At 35.9% G+C, this 14,891-nt stretch overlaps 1 protein-coding gene across 1 annotated transcript in view; it reads right to left on the reverse strand.

The window, feature by feature from the left end:
- The window catches only part of LOC145982688 (uncharacterized), a 135,941-nt gene that overhangs the window by 45,692 nt on the left and 75,358 nt on the right, over positions 1 to 14,891 (reverse strand). The window contains exon 8 of the mRNA XM_083116051.1: positions 9,995 to 10,003. Coding sequence (XP_082972177.1) covers positions 9,995 to 10,003 — 9 coding nt within the window. The remainder of the gene's footprint in view (positions 1 to 9,994; positions 10,004 to 14,891) is intronic.

The following is a 14,891-nucleotide window of genomic DNA, read 5'->3' on the forward strand; positions in this document are numbered from 1 at the left end:
GTAAAATATCTAAAATCAGCTAATCTTTATTACAATAATGCCCGTGTTCAAAACTTCAAAGATGTTAATTGTGGACATTTGTGTTTATCTGTTCTCAGATATCTCTCTCAAATAAATAAACCATCAATTGAAAATTTTCAAAAGGTCCTGTGGTATTTAAAACATCATGGGGGTATTCCATCTCACCAGCCAAAATTCAATATTGAAACTCAAATTACATGATGATATAGTGTATCCCAAAACAATAGCTCTCAGAGCATTTTGTGGCATGTACTTGATCCCTAATATTACACACCACAACAACACAATTGCAGTTGGTGATCAAAAAATTGTCATCACTCCAGGGCAATATAATCTGTCCACTCTAAATGCTCAATTACCCAGAGGTATAGTATTAACTCAAAATTCTGTCACTCACAGAGTAGAGATTGTATCTGCTACAGAGACAGTGGATCTGGGTACTATAGGAGAGCTGTTAGGCTTTGAGAACAACACAAAACTTGAACCAGCCATCAAACACACTGCTATTAATATACCCAAATTCTTAGCCATAGAGACTCTGAATATTCACTGTAATGTGGCTGAGGGTATGATCACCAAATCAAATGGCACAGGCACTCACAAACAAACTGGCATCATTGCAACATTTAAACCTAATTCTGAATTTATGGAGCCCATCATCTACACTCCATCCCCAACATTATATTTTCCTGTGTGCCATAATAGAATAGATAACATTGAATTGATGGTCACTAATGAAAAAGAAGAATTAGTTGATTTTGCTGGAGCCACAACAACTGCAATCATAGAGATTAATATTTAAATAAAAATACATACAAAAAAAAATGGAAAATATTGAGAGTTATGAGCTACAATCATTCCCTCCAAACAGGAGGACATTTGCAAATTTAAATCAACCCAACACAGAAATTGAGGTTGATCTTGATGTAGGGGATGGCTTTATACACCCCCACAGAGCAGATCTATACATCAAATTTGATGTTGTAAAGCTCGATGGAACAGATTATCCGGCAAATTCAAATATAAGATTGGTAGATAATTTTGTGCCGCATCTGTTCTCTGAAATTGAGATCAGAAAGCATGGTGTTGTTATAAACAGAGTGGATTATCCCGGCATTACCTCCACAGCTTTGGCCACACTAAAATTATCCAAAACCGAGGCTTCTTACTACAAAATAGGTTGTTGAATATGAAGCCAGTTATGCTCTTAAATACAAAGCTGATATCCTAAAAAATCCACAGATTCCTTTACAATTTTATACATATCAATGTGTACAGAAGCCTGCCGCTGGTACCTATTATGAGTTTGATGCTACAAATTCATTCTCCAGTATACAATAATAATAATAATAATAATAATAATAATAATAATAATAATAAAATCGCCTTTATTGGAGCGGGCGTGTTTCGGCCTCTAGGGCCGTTCTTACAACAGACCCTTGTCTGGAAGATTAGTACAATGGAATAAAGAGTACATTGAGAAAAAAATACATTCAGAAAAAAAATAAAAATAAAAACATGAAAAGGATTACATATCAATACAAATAAGAATAATTAAATATATAGGTATATACGCTTAGGATATATATATAGATAATGAAAAAGAAAGACAGATTTACCTATAAATTGTTGAACATAGGTATCTTTTTTTTTTGCTTTTGTTTTAGTACACATTCATATATATTTAGTAATCTGGAAAAATAGAAAATATAATAGTAATAATGAAGTGAAATAAAATTATGAAATTATAAGATTTATGTGCACACAGTTGCCAAATGTTACAATGCGTATTTTTATGAATGAAAAGTTGCTCGTGATTAGGTATTTCGCTGCCTTGCCAGTAGATACTGTTTTAGATTCTTTTTAAATAGCTTATGGTTGTTGATGGATGTTAGGGAGGTTGGGAGGGAATTCCATTCTTTAGTGGCAGTTACAGTAAATGATTTTCCATAGGTGGTCGTATTATGTACTGGGACTGGCAATAATTTCTTTCGTCGTGTTACATGTTCATGTCTGCTCGAATTTGTGTTCAGTTTTTCAAAGAGGTATGCAGGCTGTTTGTTGCCTAGTACTTTATGTGTTAAAGTTAATAATTGGTATTTCGCGAGATTCTTGGTGTTAAGCCAATTCAAATTGAATAAGTATTTTGAAATGTGGTCCCTTTTTTTCAGCTTGTAAATGAATCTTATGCATGCATTTTGTAGCTTTTGTAGCTTATTAGTTATGGAGCTGCTTGCATTGTAAGCAACCGTGGCTCCGTAGATTAATCGTGATAAAACTAGACTCTCGCACAATTTTTTTTTAACCTCAATGCCTACAATATTTTTCAAGTGATGTAATGCTCGAAGAGATTTGTTGGCTTTTTTCATCTGCTCTGAAATATGACCTGACCATTCTATGTGGGAATCCATGACAACGCCAAGGTTATTTACAGTATTTTCTAAGTTTAACGGATGGCTATTCAATTTGGGGAGAATCATGTTATCTGTGTTTTGGCTAAGCTTTTTTACCAGAAATTTCGTTCCCATTATGACAAATTTTGACTTGGTTGGGTTCAATTTTAGGAAGTTAGTTTGTGCCCATTCACTTATGGCGTTCAGGTCTTTCTGTAGTTGTGATGCTGCATTTGAGAACTCTTCTATCCTTGTATGTATGTATATCTGAGTATCATCAGCATATTGGTGATACTGCGCATGCGAGAGGTTCTTATGTAAGTCCATTACATAAATGGAGAAAAGGAGAGGTCCAAGAATGCTTCCTTGGGGAACTCCATTTCGAATGTTTAACCACCCAGAGGAACAGTTATTTTTGCCTCTGATTTGTACACGCTGCTTCCTGCCAGAAAGGTACGATGCAAACCAATCAAGGATTATGCCGTTTACCCCAATGCTGTGTAATTTAGCGAGTAGAACTTCATGGTTCACGCAATCGAATGCTTTAGAGAAATCAAGGCATACAAGTAAGGTGATTTTGCTTTCATCGATAGCTTTTTGTACATCGTCAGCAACTTTCAGAATGGCTGTTGTGGTGCTGTGATTTGGCCGAAAACCAGATTGATGCTTTGGAAAACTAGATGTAGCTGTTACGTGTGTGAACAGCTGCTCGTGTACAATACGCTCTAAAATTTTCGACATTATGGGCAGTATACTTATTGGGCGCAGGTCATTCACATTTTTAACAGGCTTGCATTTTGCGAGCGGTAAAACGATTGCCTTTTTCCACGCTTCTGGGAAGATACCCTGTGCTAGGGAGTTATTTATTATGACGGTTATAGTATTTACGCAAAATGGAAGTAATAATTTTAAAATGGTTAAGTTTATGCCATCGTCTCCACATGCTTTACTACGTATCCTGCTGAATGCCTTCCGTATGTCTTGAGATGTCACTCTAGTAAAGGTAAATGAATTTAGGGATTTGAGGGTCAAAAATGTTTTGCAAATTTTTTCCAGGCCATCCTGGTTCGCTTCACTTTGCGAAGCTTGTATAAAATAGTCATTAATGCTATTTGGATCTAGTATTTTTTCGGGAATATCTTGACTGACATATTTGCTACCTATTAGGCCATGTTTACGCAGGTTCGCCCACATTTCTTTCGCATTATTTATGTTCTTATCGATTGCAGATTTATAATAGTGAAACTTGCTATTTCGCACTATCTTTTTAGCTCTGTTTTTAAAGTATTTGTAGCTGAGAAGGCTATCGTTATCGCCGGTGTTTACGTATTTCAAATGATAGTAGTCCCTAAGCTTCCAAAATTCACGAACGGTATTGTTTATCCATGGCGCGGGAGGCTTTGTCACTCTGCGCGTTTTAACAGGGATGTGTTTGTTCGCCAGCAATAGTATTTCATCATTTATCATTTCGACCTGGCTGTTTACGTCCTCACATCCCTCTATATCCTCCCAGGCTGAATTTTTTGCATCCTCATTGAATTTGCTGCTATCTAGTTGTTTGAAGTCACGGTAACGGACAAATTTCGTTTTCGATTTTTTTACACTATTATAAACTTCAAATACTGCATACACTGTATCATGATCAGATATACCTGGCAATGACTGTTGATTTACGTATAAAACCTTTGTCTTTTTAGAACAGATTATAACGTCTATTAGGGACTCCGACGTGGCAGTTTTCCGCGTTGGCTTTTTTACAATTTGAATGCCGTTTAGTTCTTTAATTATACCCGACAGTAATTTTGTATCCGGTTCTTTAGGTTTTAAAAAATCTGCGTTTACATCGCCGATACAAATATAATGGTCGTAGTTTACGAATGTAAATTGTAATACATCGTGCAAATTATTAAATGTGGTATAAGATATGTTTGGCGGCCTGTACACCAACACAACAGCTACTTTCTCTTTATTGCAACAAATTTCGACTACTAATATTTCGATTTGTTCGTCTAGTTTTAAAAAATTGTCAATTTCTATTATTTTCCATCGAATATTTTCTTTGATATAAAAGCAGATTCCACCCCTGTTGCATCGAGTTCGATCTTTCCTTACTATTTCGTAACCATGAAGTTCCACAACGTTATTACTTATCCCGGGCTTTAGCCACGATTCAGTGATACCTATTACATCGAAATTAGCAGGTGACATGATATGCTTAAATTCATCGAACGAGTTCAGTAACCCTTGAGTATTTAGGTGACATATTTGTAAACCTCTGCTGAAGGCGTGAATGTCGTCTGCGAAGCCATCTGTGCTGGCTGTAGAGGGGGCCAATTCTTGGAATGCTGCCTCAACTCTCCCACCCTCCTCCAGGTCACTCCTTTCCGCGTAACGGTAAGCCATTGTCATCGGGGGGAGGGGGAGGAGTCTTCTATGACATGCCAGATTTTGTGGTGGTACTGTTTCAGACTGGAAGACACAATAATCAGGAAAAAAATTCAAGTAAATTTGATAACTGCAACATCAAGAACATATATCTTAAAAATGGCAGAAATGAGGTATTTCCTAGAGAAAATTATAATTTATACATGTCCAAGGATGATTTTCTTAAATTATATGAAGCATTTACAGCATACAAAAGGGTCACTACTGGCAATACTGACATGAATTACACACCAGATGAATTCAAAGCACAGAGACCCATGTTTGTCATCAACACTTCAAAAAGGAAACAAGTTGTGGTTAATGACAGGACAAACATTAAAATTATCTGTGAATTCCACGATACACTCCCTGATGACACCATATGTAGTGTTATTCTTATAGGTGAAAAATCATATGTTTATGATGTAAGAAATGAGAGAGTCACAGAGCAATTCTAGAAGATTTACATTATCTTAATACTAGATATACAAGTTGGGCCTGGTGCCCAATTAAACTTAAACCGGAAGTAAATATGTGTGTGTGTGTTAATACGTTTGGCCTAGTTTTAAGTGTAGCCAAAAAAAAAATATCAAGAGGGGCATATTTTTAACAAATTTATGGACAACAATCTCACAGAAGTGCCTTTTATAAGTGTAAGCAAATCAATCTGAGGGGGTCATACTTTCACGGGAAATTCCCGAGGGCATTTTTACAAAAATCTTGGATTAGACAGGGTTCCACACTTGAGCAAAAAGCTCATATGGGCATGTTGAGCTTGTTTTAAGTGTAGGCAAATCTGCCTGAGGGGGGTTCATACTTTCTCGCGCCAGTAGTACCACAAATCACACTACTCATTCCAACGTATCTACAGTGACGGACCCGATGGCGGCAATGATATGACGTTTCCGATGTTCCAGATGTTGAGGCAGTCGAGGTACGTATACAACTTCTTTTATGTGACCCCAAAAGAATAAGTCACAGACAGTCAGGGGACCTCAGTGGCCACTTGCAGAATGCAGTATTTTTGTTTCCGGAGCGGCCAATCCATCTTCCTACAAGTTTCTCATTTAGAAAATTCCGAACATCGAGATGGCAGTGAGGAGGTGCTCCATCTTGTTGGAAAATAAATTCATTGTCTTCTTCTATTTCTAATTGTGGAAAAAGCCACTCACTGAGCATATCAATGTAATTCATACCGTTGATAGTGTCCTCGTGAAAAAAAAATGGCCCAATGGCTGATTGTCTCTTCTTTAGTTTCATGTAAATACTATTCATTAATGCCTTTTGGGTTAGCCTGGAGGTGGAGAAAAGGGACATAATAATATATGCAAACACAATAATGCCTCTTTATGTCATGCTGTCCATCATTCTCTGACATTTACAACAAAAACAAGTCTCTGCGATATAGGCTGATACCAACACTCACATCGTAACGTTCCCTAAGGAACTGGGTTCGATGATTTTTTGCTGAAAATTGCTAATTAAAAGTTGCGTTTTCAGAAGGATGATCTAGAAACTAGATGTCCTTTACTAAACATGAATCAATGGCATTGATTATTGCTTTCTGGAAATTGGGAAGTTTGAAATATTACACATTTATAAAATTCTTCATCAAAATTATTCAATATGTTAAGAAACACAAAAACTTCATGCACAAAACTAGACATAAAATATCTATAATTTAAACATATATTGGAACATTTATTGATTTAAACATTATTTGAAAAGAGGTAGAAATTATCAGTGTATTAAACTTTATCACCATTCAAAATAAATTTGTCATTACCGTATCACAAAATCTGTGTCCATTGCTGATTATAACTTTGCTAGTGCAAGGTGGCACTGCAGGATCATGATAAAATTCAAGTATAATTCTCGGTATCCAAGATGAACTTTCCGAACATTCCAGCGTACAAGCAGATGTTTTCTCTATTTCAATATTACGTATTACCGCCTCTGACCACTAACACACATACACACACAAATGTATTAAAAATATAAAGCATAAATGAGATTCCATTATATCAAAACATTCTAATACAATTCAATTAAAAGGTTAAATTCAATATTTAAAATATTTTATTTAATATGTGAAGTTTACATTTGTCATTTCACATAATTAGAAAAGAAATGCATCTACAAACACGAGTTGCAAATGTTACAGGGTATACTAATCTATAAGAAATTGATAATTGCATAAGAATTTCAAACTCAAATTTACCAATTCAAGTTCAAGATATTTTCATCTCGTAAAAACGTTTTCAATATAATTATTCAAGCATTGATTGATTGATTGATTTTACTTCATGTTTCTGCCACGTTTTGCTAATTGCAAAGATGAGGATGAGTGATGATATGATTAAATTGATGAAGGGATACTCACAAAGAACATCCATTCACAGGCTGGGATTCAAACCTGGGACCAGGGTTGTTAAAGGTGCAGGAACCCATAAAATTTAACAGGTTCTATTTGGTTCTGCTGCAGGACCGGAACCTTTTTCTCGCACAATTTAAATTCGGTCCAAGTTGCATATTGTTTCATTGAAATAAGGTTCCTGGAATGTATTTTAATTGATCCTGAAAAAAATTTCCTGGACACTATTCAAATTCATGCAGGAAAAAAAGTTCCTGGATCGAATTTAAATTCTTCCAGAAAAAAGGCTTCTGGACTGAATTTCAATTCATCCCAAAAAAAGGTTCCTGAACAGTATTTAAATTGTTCCAGAAAAAAGGTTGTTGGACTGAACTGAAATGCTTTAAATATGAAAAGGTCTTACAATGTCTAGAAGTCATTTACATTTGCAGATTTTCTCTCCCAGTCAGGCATTCAATTTATTTACAACTTCTGGACCAGGGTTGTCGGATTAAAGTTACCTTCGAAAAATGTCTGTGAGTATGTTATACATTGGAATGCCACACTGCGGTTGTAGAAATCGTAGTGAAGGAAAAACATCATAACGTTGTTGCTCTCTCATGAGTCACGTTCAAAAACCTACTTTGTCGACAGAATGCTGTCACATTACTGTGATGTCACATTGAGTGGAAACAAACCCGTCACGTGTTGCTCATGCATGCAATTCAGGAACCGCAGCCAATAGGAGCTATCGATGAGGTAACATGAGGCTCCACCTATCATAACAGGGACAGATAATGTTGTTACATCAAGAGAAATTGTCCTTTATGCAAGGAAATTCAGAGTAAATGGAGCTCTTCATTGCCAAACTTTTCCGGTGCCAACTCTACCTCTGTCATGTCCCTAAAGAATTTTGTTCGTCTCTTGGTTGCCCTAAGATTTACATTGCAGTGCAATGAGATGGCTATTCAAACGTTCTTTTCAACGAAGGCAACAAGCAAGCGAACGACAACAAGTCTGCGCAACTAGTGACTCGATAGGTCTCAACCAAGAGAAGGAACACATGCGAGAGAATGGGGCTACATGGAGATGTGTAACGTGACCGCAGCATTTGCATTCACCCATTTCTGCCGCTATGGACGGACTTCTTCCTTACATTCTCAAAACAGCCAGCACCTGGATTAGTCTTTCATGCTCACAAGTGGTTAATTGTTTGTTGTCAGATCTGTAATGAGAAACAGGGTTGTTGAAGGAACTCTTTTCTTGCACAATTTAAAATTCCATCCAAGTTGTGTATTGTTTCATTTCAATACAGAATTTGGACCAGATTTAAACTGATTCTGAAAAAAAGATTACTGGGTCACATTTAAATTGGTCTCTGAAAAAAGATTCCTGGACCGTATTTAAATTGATCCTGGAAAAAAGGTTCCTAGACTGTATTTAAATTCATCCGGAAAAAAGGTTCCTGGACCGCATTCAAATACTTCAGATAAAAAGGTTCTTTACGGTCCAGAGCCCATTTATGCTTCCTGATTTTCTCTCCTGGACAGGAATTGAATTTACTTAAAATGCCTGGATCTTTAACAACCCTACCTGGAACCCCTAGCATCATAGTGCACTGTACTAACCACTCTGCCATGGACAATGGTATCACAAGTAAATATTGCATGGTGAGGGAGATCAGTCTGTTGAGAAAAACTGAATAATACAAATGTTAACAATAATTATCATGAATTAATAAAAATACATCAAAATAGGGAAGCTTTAACACCAGTTACAGGGTGGACACTCTAAGACAGTGATAAAATTCAAGAATAATTCCTGGTTTTTAATGCGAACTTTCAAAAAATTCAAGGGAAAAAAATTAATGGTACAAGCAAGATTATCCTCTGTTTCAACCTTACTTATTAACCCGCCCCCAAAAAATATTAATATTAATACAAAGAGTCTTTGTGGAATTCAATTCAACTGAAAGATAAACTTCGTGGTTCATTGTTAAGTGACCCAAGTTCCAATCACGAGTTTGGACATTTCAGGTGGAAATATTCAGAAAATGTCACTGCAGAAGAAGTTCTGTGGCTTACCCAGCCTCTCATCAATGGGTACCTGAGGGGGTAAAGATGGACGGAGTGTAGTGCTGATCACGTCACCTCCAGTATGGCCGAGATCGATAATGTATGAAACTCTATCCTCCACACCTTCGGTATTCCTGAATGGCATGGTGCAATGTACAGTTACAGGCAATAAAAATGGGACACCTAGATCCTGAAATCCTCGCTTGCCTACAAGGCGTTTTGTGTGTTGCATAATTCTACGTGGTTGGTAGAAGTTGCTGTTGAAAATTCCCTATTAAAATACGCTTATCGCCGTACAGTTAGGCACCACACACAATGCCTCGCAGGGAAGCGAGTATTTCAGGTCTCTATGTGCAATTTTCATTGCCAGTGAGTGTACAGGGAAAACTTTTCCCTTACAATATTCCTTGAGTTAGAAAGAAACAATATAGGGAAAAGCACTAAAACACGTTACGTCGTTCAATAAACACAATTCAGAATCATGGTTTTTTTTATGTTTTGGAGTCAGTTTCTCGGAATATATGTACCCAAAAAAATTAGGTTCATCCAAGATTTAATTTGGTCCATATTGCATGCCAGTATTGAACAGAGTGAAATAAACCCACATTGCTTTTTCTATCTTAAAGAAATATCAATGATCTCTCATATTGTACTCGTACATAAACTGTTCACAGTTTTAGAAATGAAACATTGTTCATACAAATAAGTTTCAAACCAATGACACTTACCAAGGCAAGCTAGAAATAAAGAAAGACTGCACAAGAAGTTAAAATAGGAATCTATACGTATTCCATTGGAATCTGGAATCTTTTTTCACGTTTAGAAATTATCCTAGTTTACCAACGTCGCTGTAACTGCTCATAGCCAAATTTAACGACGACCCTAACGTCGACTCATTGCTTGTGAAAATTGTAATTCATGGACTGCCTACCTTTTACATCTGTATTGTTTACTTTACTCCATGCTGTAATGACAAGTCTTACAACTTATTTTATAATTTTCTTGAAAGGCATTGTAGACCCGCACATAACATTCTCCTCATAGGGGTTTTCAATATCCCTTGCATAACAAGCAATGAATACAACCTCGTTAACGCCACTCCTGTATGTCACAACTTAAACAATCATATGTGCTTTTTCAGTTATGCAACTTAAATAACATTGAAAATAGTAACGGCAAAACTCTCGATCTTGTGCTAAGTAACGTTTTTAACATGCAGTTGACACGAGAAAGTCAGCCACTCGTGCCTGAGGATAAGCATCATCCTTGTCTCGTAATTGAAATAAAGCACACAAAAAGGACACAGAGTAACCTTCCACCAAACAACCTCTCGTACAATTTCAAAAAAGCTGACTTTAACAAACTATACAACAAACTATCGGTCGTTAACTGGGATACACCAAAAGTCTGTAATAGCATAAACGAAATGACAGAAATGTTTTACAACATAATATACGAAGCATTTGACGCGTGCATCCCCTTAAGATGCGTAACGCCTCCTAAATATCCATGCTGGTTTACCGCCAATATAATTAAAAAAATAAAAGCAAAGGCTCACCACCACCAAAAATGGAAACAAAACGGAGGTAACCCAGTTCACCATGCCAACAAATTAAAGAACTCAGAAAAGCAATCAAAAAAGAAATATCAGCCACCCATAATAATTACTTGTTCGACATCGAAAGCAATATTCAAAGTGACCCATCACTTTTCTGGTCGTACATAAATCACAACAGGCAAAGTACATGTAAACAGTTTCCAGTTTCTTCAAACAATGAACCCATACTAAACCTGAATACCGTCGTTGCTGAATTTGCGAAATACTTTCAATTTGTGTATGCAAACAATACGGCAAAGTACAACCTCGAAATCATGGCGGAGCACACAGAGTGCAAAACGTTAGATTCACTAAACATTCAGATGATCAGTATGTCTGAAATTGAAGCAGCTGTCAAAAAATTAAAGCCAAAGAAGTCGGCGGGGCCAGACAAAATACCACCCTACATCTTCCAAGGATGTGTAGACATTTTAAAAATTCCACTCTTTGTTATCTACAATGCGATATTATCTTCCACGCAGTTTCCCGAACGGTGGAAAGTTACTGCTGTATGTCCAGTACCGAAATCCTCGGAGAACAGAAACATACAAAACCATCGTCCTATAGCTCTTTTATCTGCCCCTGCTAAAATATTTGAGCAAATCTTATATTGCCACATATATAACCATGTCAAAGAAACTTTTTCTGAATACCAGCATGGCTTTCTGCCAAACTGCTCAATAGAAACAAACCTTGGCGAGAAACTGCATTAGATAAGCACGGTGTTAGATGATGGGGGGCAGGTGGATGTAATATACACTGATTTTTCCAAAGCCTTTGACACTGTAAATCATGATGTACTACTAAGTAAATTGGGCACTTTCAACTTTTCCCTTCCCCTCAGGAAACTTATGGCGTCATATTTAATGAATAGAAAACAATATGTCTCGTATAAAGGCCACGCATCCAGCGAATTTCTAGTACGTTCCGGAGTACCTCAAGGGTCCAACATAGGACCTCTTCTCTTTCTTCTATTAATCAACGACTTGCCAGAACATTTGATTAATTCTAGGAAACTGTTATTTGCAGACGACCTGAAATTCTTTCAAAGAATAAAAAATATTGAAGACTGTGTTTGTCTACAACAAGACATAAATAGGTTGAGTGCGTGGTGCTTGTGCAACGGTCTTTCTCTGAATGCAGCAAAATGCTATTCCGTTACATATTCTAAACAAAGAACGATCTTAAATTTTCAATATAAACTTAATAATACCAATCTAAAAAATTCTGAAACGGCAAAGGACTTAGGAATATATTTTGACTCTAAGCTAACTTTCACTAACCATATTAACAAAGTAATAAGTGATGCTTACAAACTTATCGGGTTCATTACTAGAATGAGCAGACTTTCGAGACACCCAAACACTTAAGGTATTATATTACTCATTAGTACGTTCAAAACTTGAATTCGGATCTGTTGTATGGAACACTGACAGTATAGTACAGACTACAAAAATAGAGCGAGTACAATCAAAAGTGTTACGTTATATGAAGTATAAACTTGAAGGTACTTATCCCAGATTTGATTTGTACAGTAATCTAATAGAGGAGCTCCGAATGCACAGGCTTGACAATCGAAGGACAGTCCGCGACCTGCTGCTGCTCTGGAAACTATATAATGGAAAACTTCGCTCTCCTCTTAGGATCTCACAATTTAAATTACGCGTTCCTAACAATAAGAAGCGACCCAATCATCAAACCTTTTTTGTGAATAGAGCACAAACAAACATTGTCAAGAAATCCCCTATCTGGAGAATGAGTGTTCTCTACAATGCCTTAGAAAAGCATAACAAAAATATTGATTTGTTCTCTATGCCATATATACAATTTAAAAACTGTGTAATGAAAACAATATCAAATAACGGTCACTGAAGCATGTATGAAAACCTGTATCTCGAACTCTCTAACTGGGCACCAGCCTGTTGAGTTCATTAATGTAAATAAATAAATAAATAAATAAATACAATTGTCCTACCACCAGTTCAGAGAAGAATTCTGTTTTATTATATTTTCCAATGAAGCTTCCTTTTACATCATTGACAAACATAAATCTAAACTGTGAAAAACGTGCCTCAGAACATTTATGAATATGTATAGATAAATTTAGGATCTGGATTAATAAAAGTTGCAATTTTTCACGTCCAAGGAGCAAAATTCCTGCATATTTCACATATAATTCCCAGAGCCAATAATTCGTGCATAATTCCCAGTGAGTAGCCACCCTGAGTTATTGCTACTGGTGATGAAACTTATTTCTTTGCTTGGTACTTCAGCTAAAAAAAATTCTTAAACAGTGGCTTGCTATTTTAAAAGCCCACATCTTTTTATGAATGGTAATTTTATTACAACACCCTGCTCGAAATTTCTACTGTTTTCAGTAAAAAAATTCTACTGTTTTCAAATGTCTTCTACTGTGTACTGTGAAATGTACTGAAATCCTATTGCAGATCTACTGTACAGCTACTGTACTCTACAGTAGGACTAGTGTAATGAAAAAACAATGTGAATAATTATGCATAACACTTGCTACAATATATTATAAGATCATTTATTGATTCCAAGAATAGGCAAATTCATTACATACATTCAGTAATTATGAGATTTTGAAGTGCATTGGAAAAAGCAGTACATGAACTGAATTTCTACTGTTTTTCTAATGAATACTACTGAGTCAGATATATCTTAATGAATAAGTTACTACAATTCTTTCTTAAGAAATAGCTCAGCCTTAAAGCAGATAGTAGTTTTAATTCGTACATTACCATATCAGTTGATTTTCTTTTCAGCATGGAATTTCCATGTTTATTATTGCATCTTTTAATCAACATAGCCAACAGTGCTTGCTTGTTTTGGTTCTTCAAGCATTGAGGATCAGGTATTGTTTAAAATAATTTTCTGCTGTTTTTGTGTGAATATATGAAAAACAATAGGTCAATTTATGTATAAAACAGTATGTTTTTTCAATTTTCTATAAGTAAGTTAACCACAATGAAGTTACACACTTAAAAGCATGTTCTCTACACTTGATTTTTTGTTGCATGGGTGCATTCCTAAGTAGCAAGTTCCACATGCTATATCATATATTTATTTTAGTTGTTTATATGATTTTTCCAATGCATTTTCAGTTGTATTGATAAGAAATTTTTCATTACTGATAATAGTACTGTTTTCATACATAAATATGCTAAACACAATAAAAGATGTTGTTTGTACAATTATGTTACTGAAAACATAGTCTAGTTCAGACACTTAAGATAGGAGAAACAGTTGGACTACCAAAAACAGTAGAAAACGTTAGTGGTAACGAATAGATTCTCTCGGGATATCGACCAGGAAAGTTGTGGAAAATATTGCAAGCTTTCGAGAGCTAACACTCTCACTCTCATCTTCAGGGTTCAAGTGAGATAGCCCGAGAGAACCTATTCATCACTCATCATCAGGGAAGCTTCAAGCCTTACTATTAGTAGTACAGTTCACCTACTGAAAACAGTAGACACAGTTGGGCTACTAAAAACAGGAGAAAACATTATCAGTACAGTTCAGCTATTGAAAACAGTAGACACAGTTGGGTTACTGAAAACAGTAGCATTACAGTTCACCTACATAAAACAGCAGATGTTTCAAAACACCCATTGATCTACTGAAAACAGTAGACAGAATTTTCAGTAGGGCTATCAAAAAAAGGTTTGCACAGTACCATTGGAAAGGATGGTTGAGATCTCAATTAATAAAATGGTAGCACCATAATTGTAGATATGAAGAGATGATTTGTATAATACAGAGCTCGGGATCCCATCCAAAATGATATATGCAGATTGACAAGAATTTCCAGAGATTTTTACTCAGAAACACCATTCCCTGTGTGCAAATGGTTTTTAAGTTATATTTGCTATGCACCCTCTTCACATATTTAGTATGTATATATATTTATGGGTAAAATACTTGTCACATTTTAAACAATTAAACAGCTTCTCTTTGAGTGTATTCTCATGTGTATATTAAGGTGATGATCTTGGGCAAAACCTTTG

This window comes from Lepisma saccharinum, unplaced genomic scaffold (genome assembly GCF_977018435.1).
Source record: "Lepisma saccharinum unplaced genomic scaffold, izLepSacc3.1 HAP1_SCAFFOLD_334, whole genome shotgun sequence".
In the NCBI taxonomy this organism is placed as follows: domain Eukaryota; kingdom Metazoa; phylum Arthropoda; class Insecta; order Zygentoma; family Lepismatidae; genus Lepisma; species Lepisma saccharinum.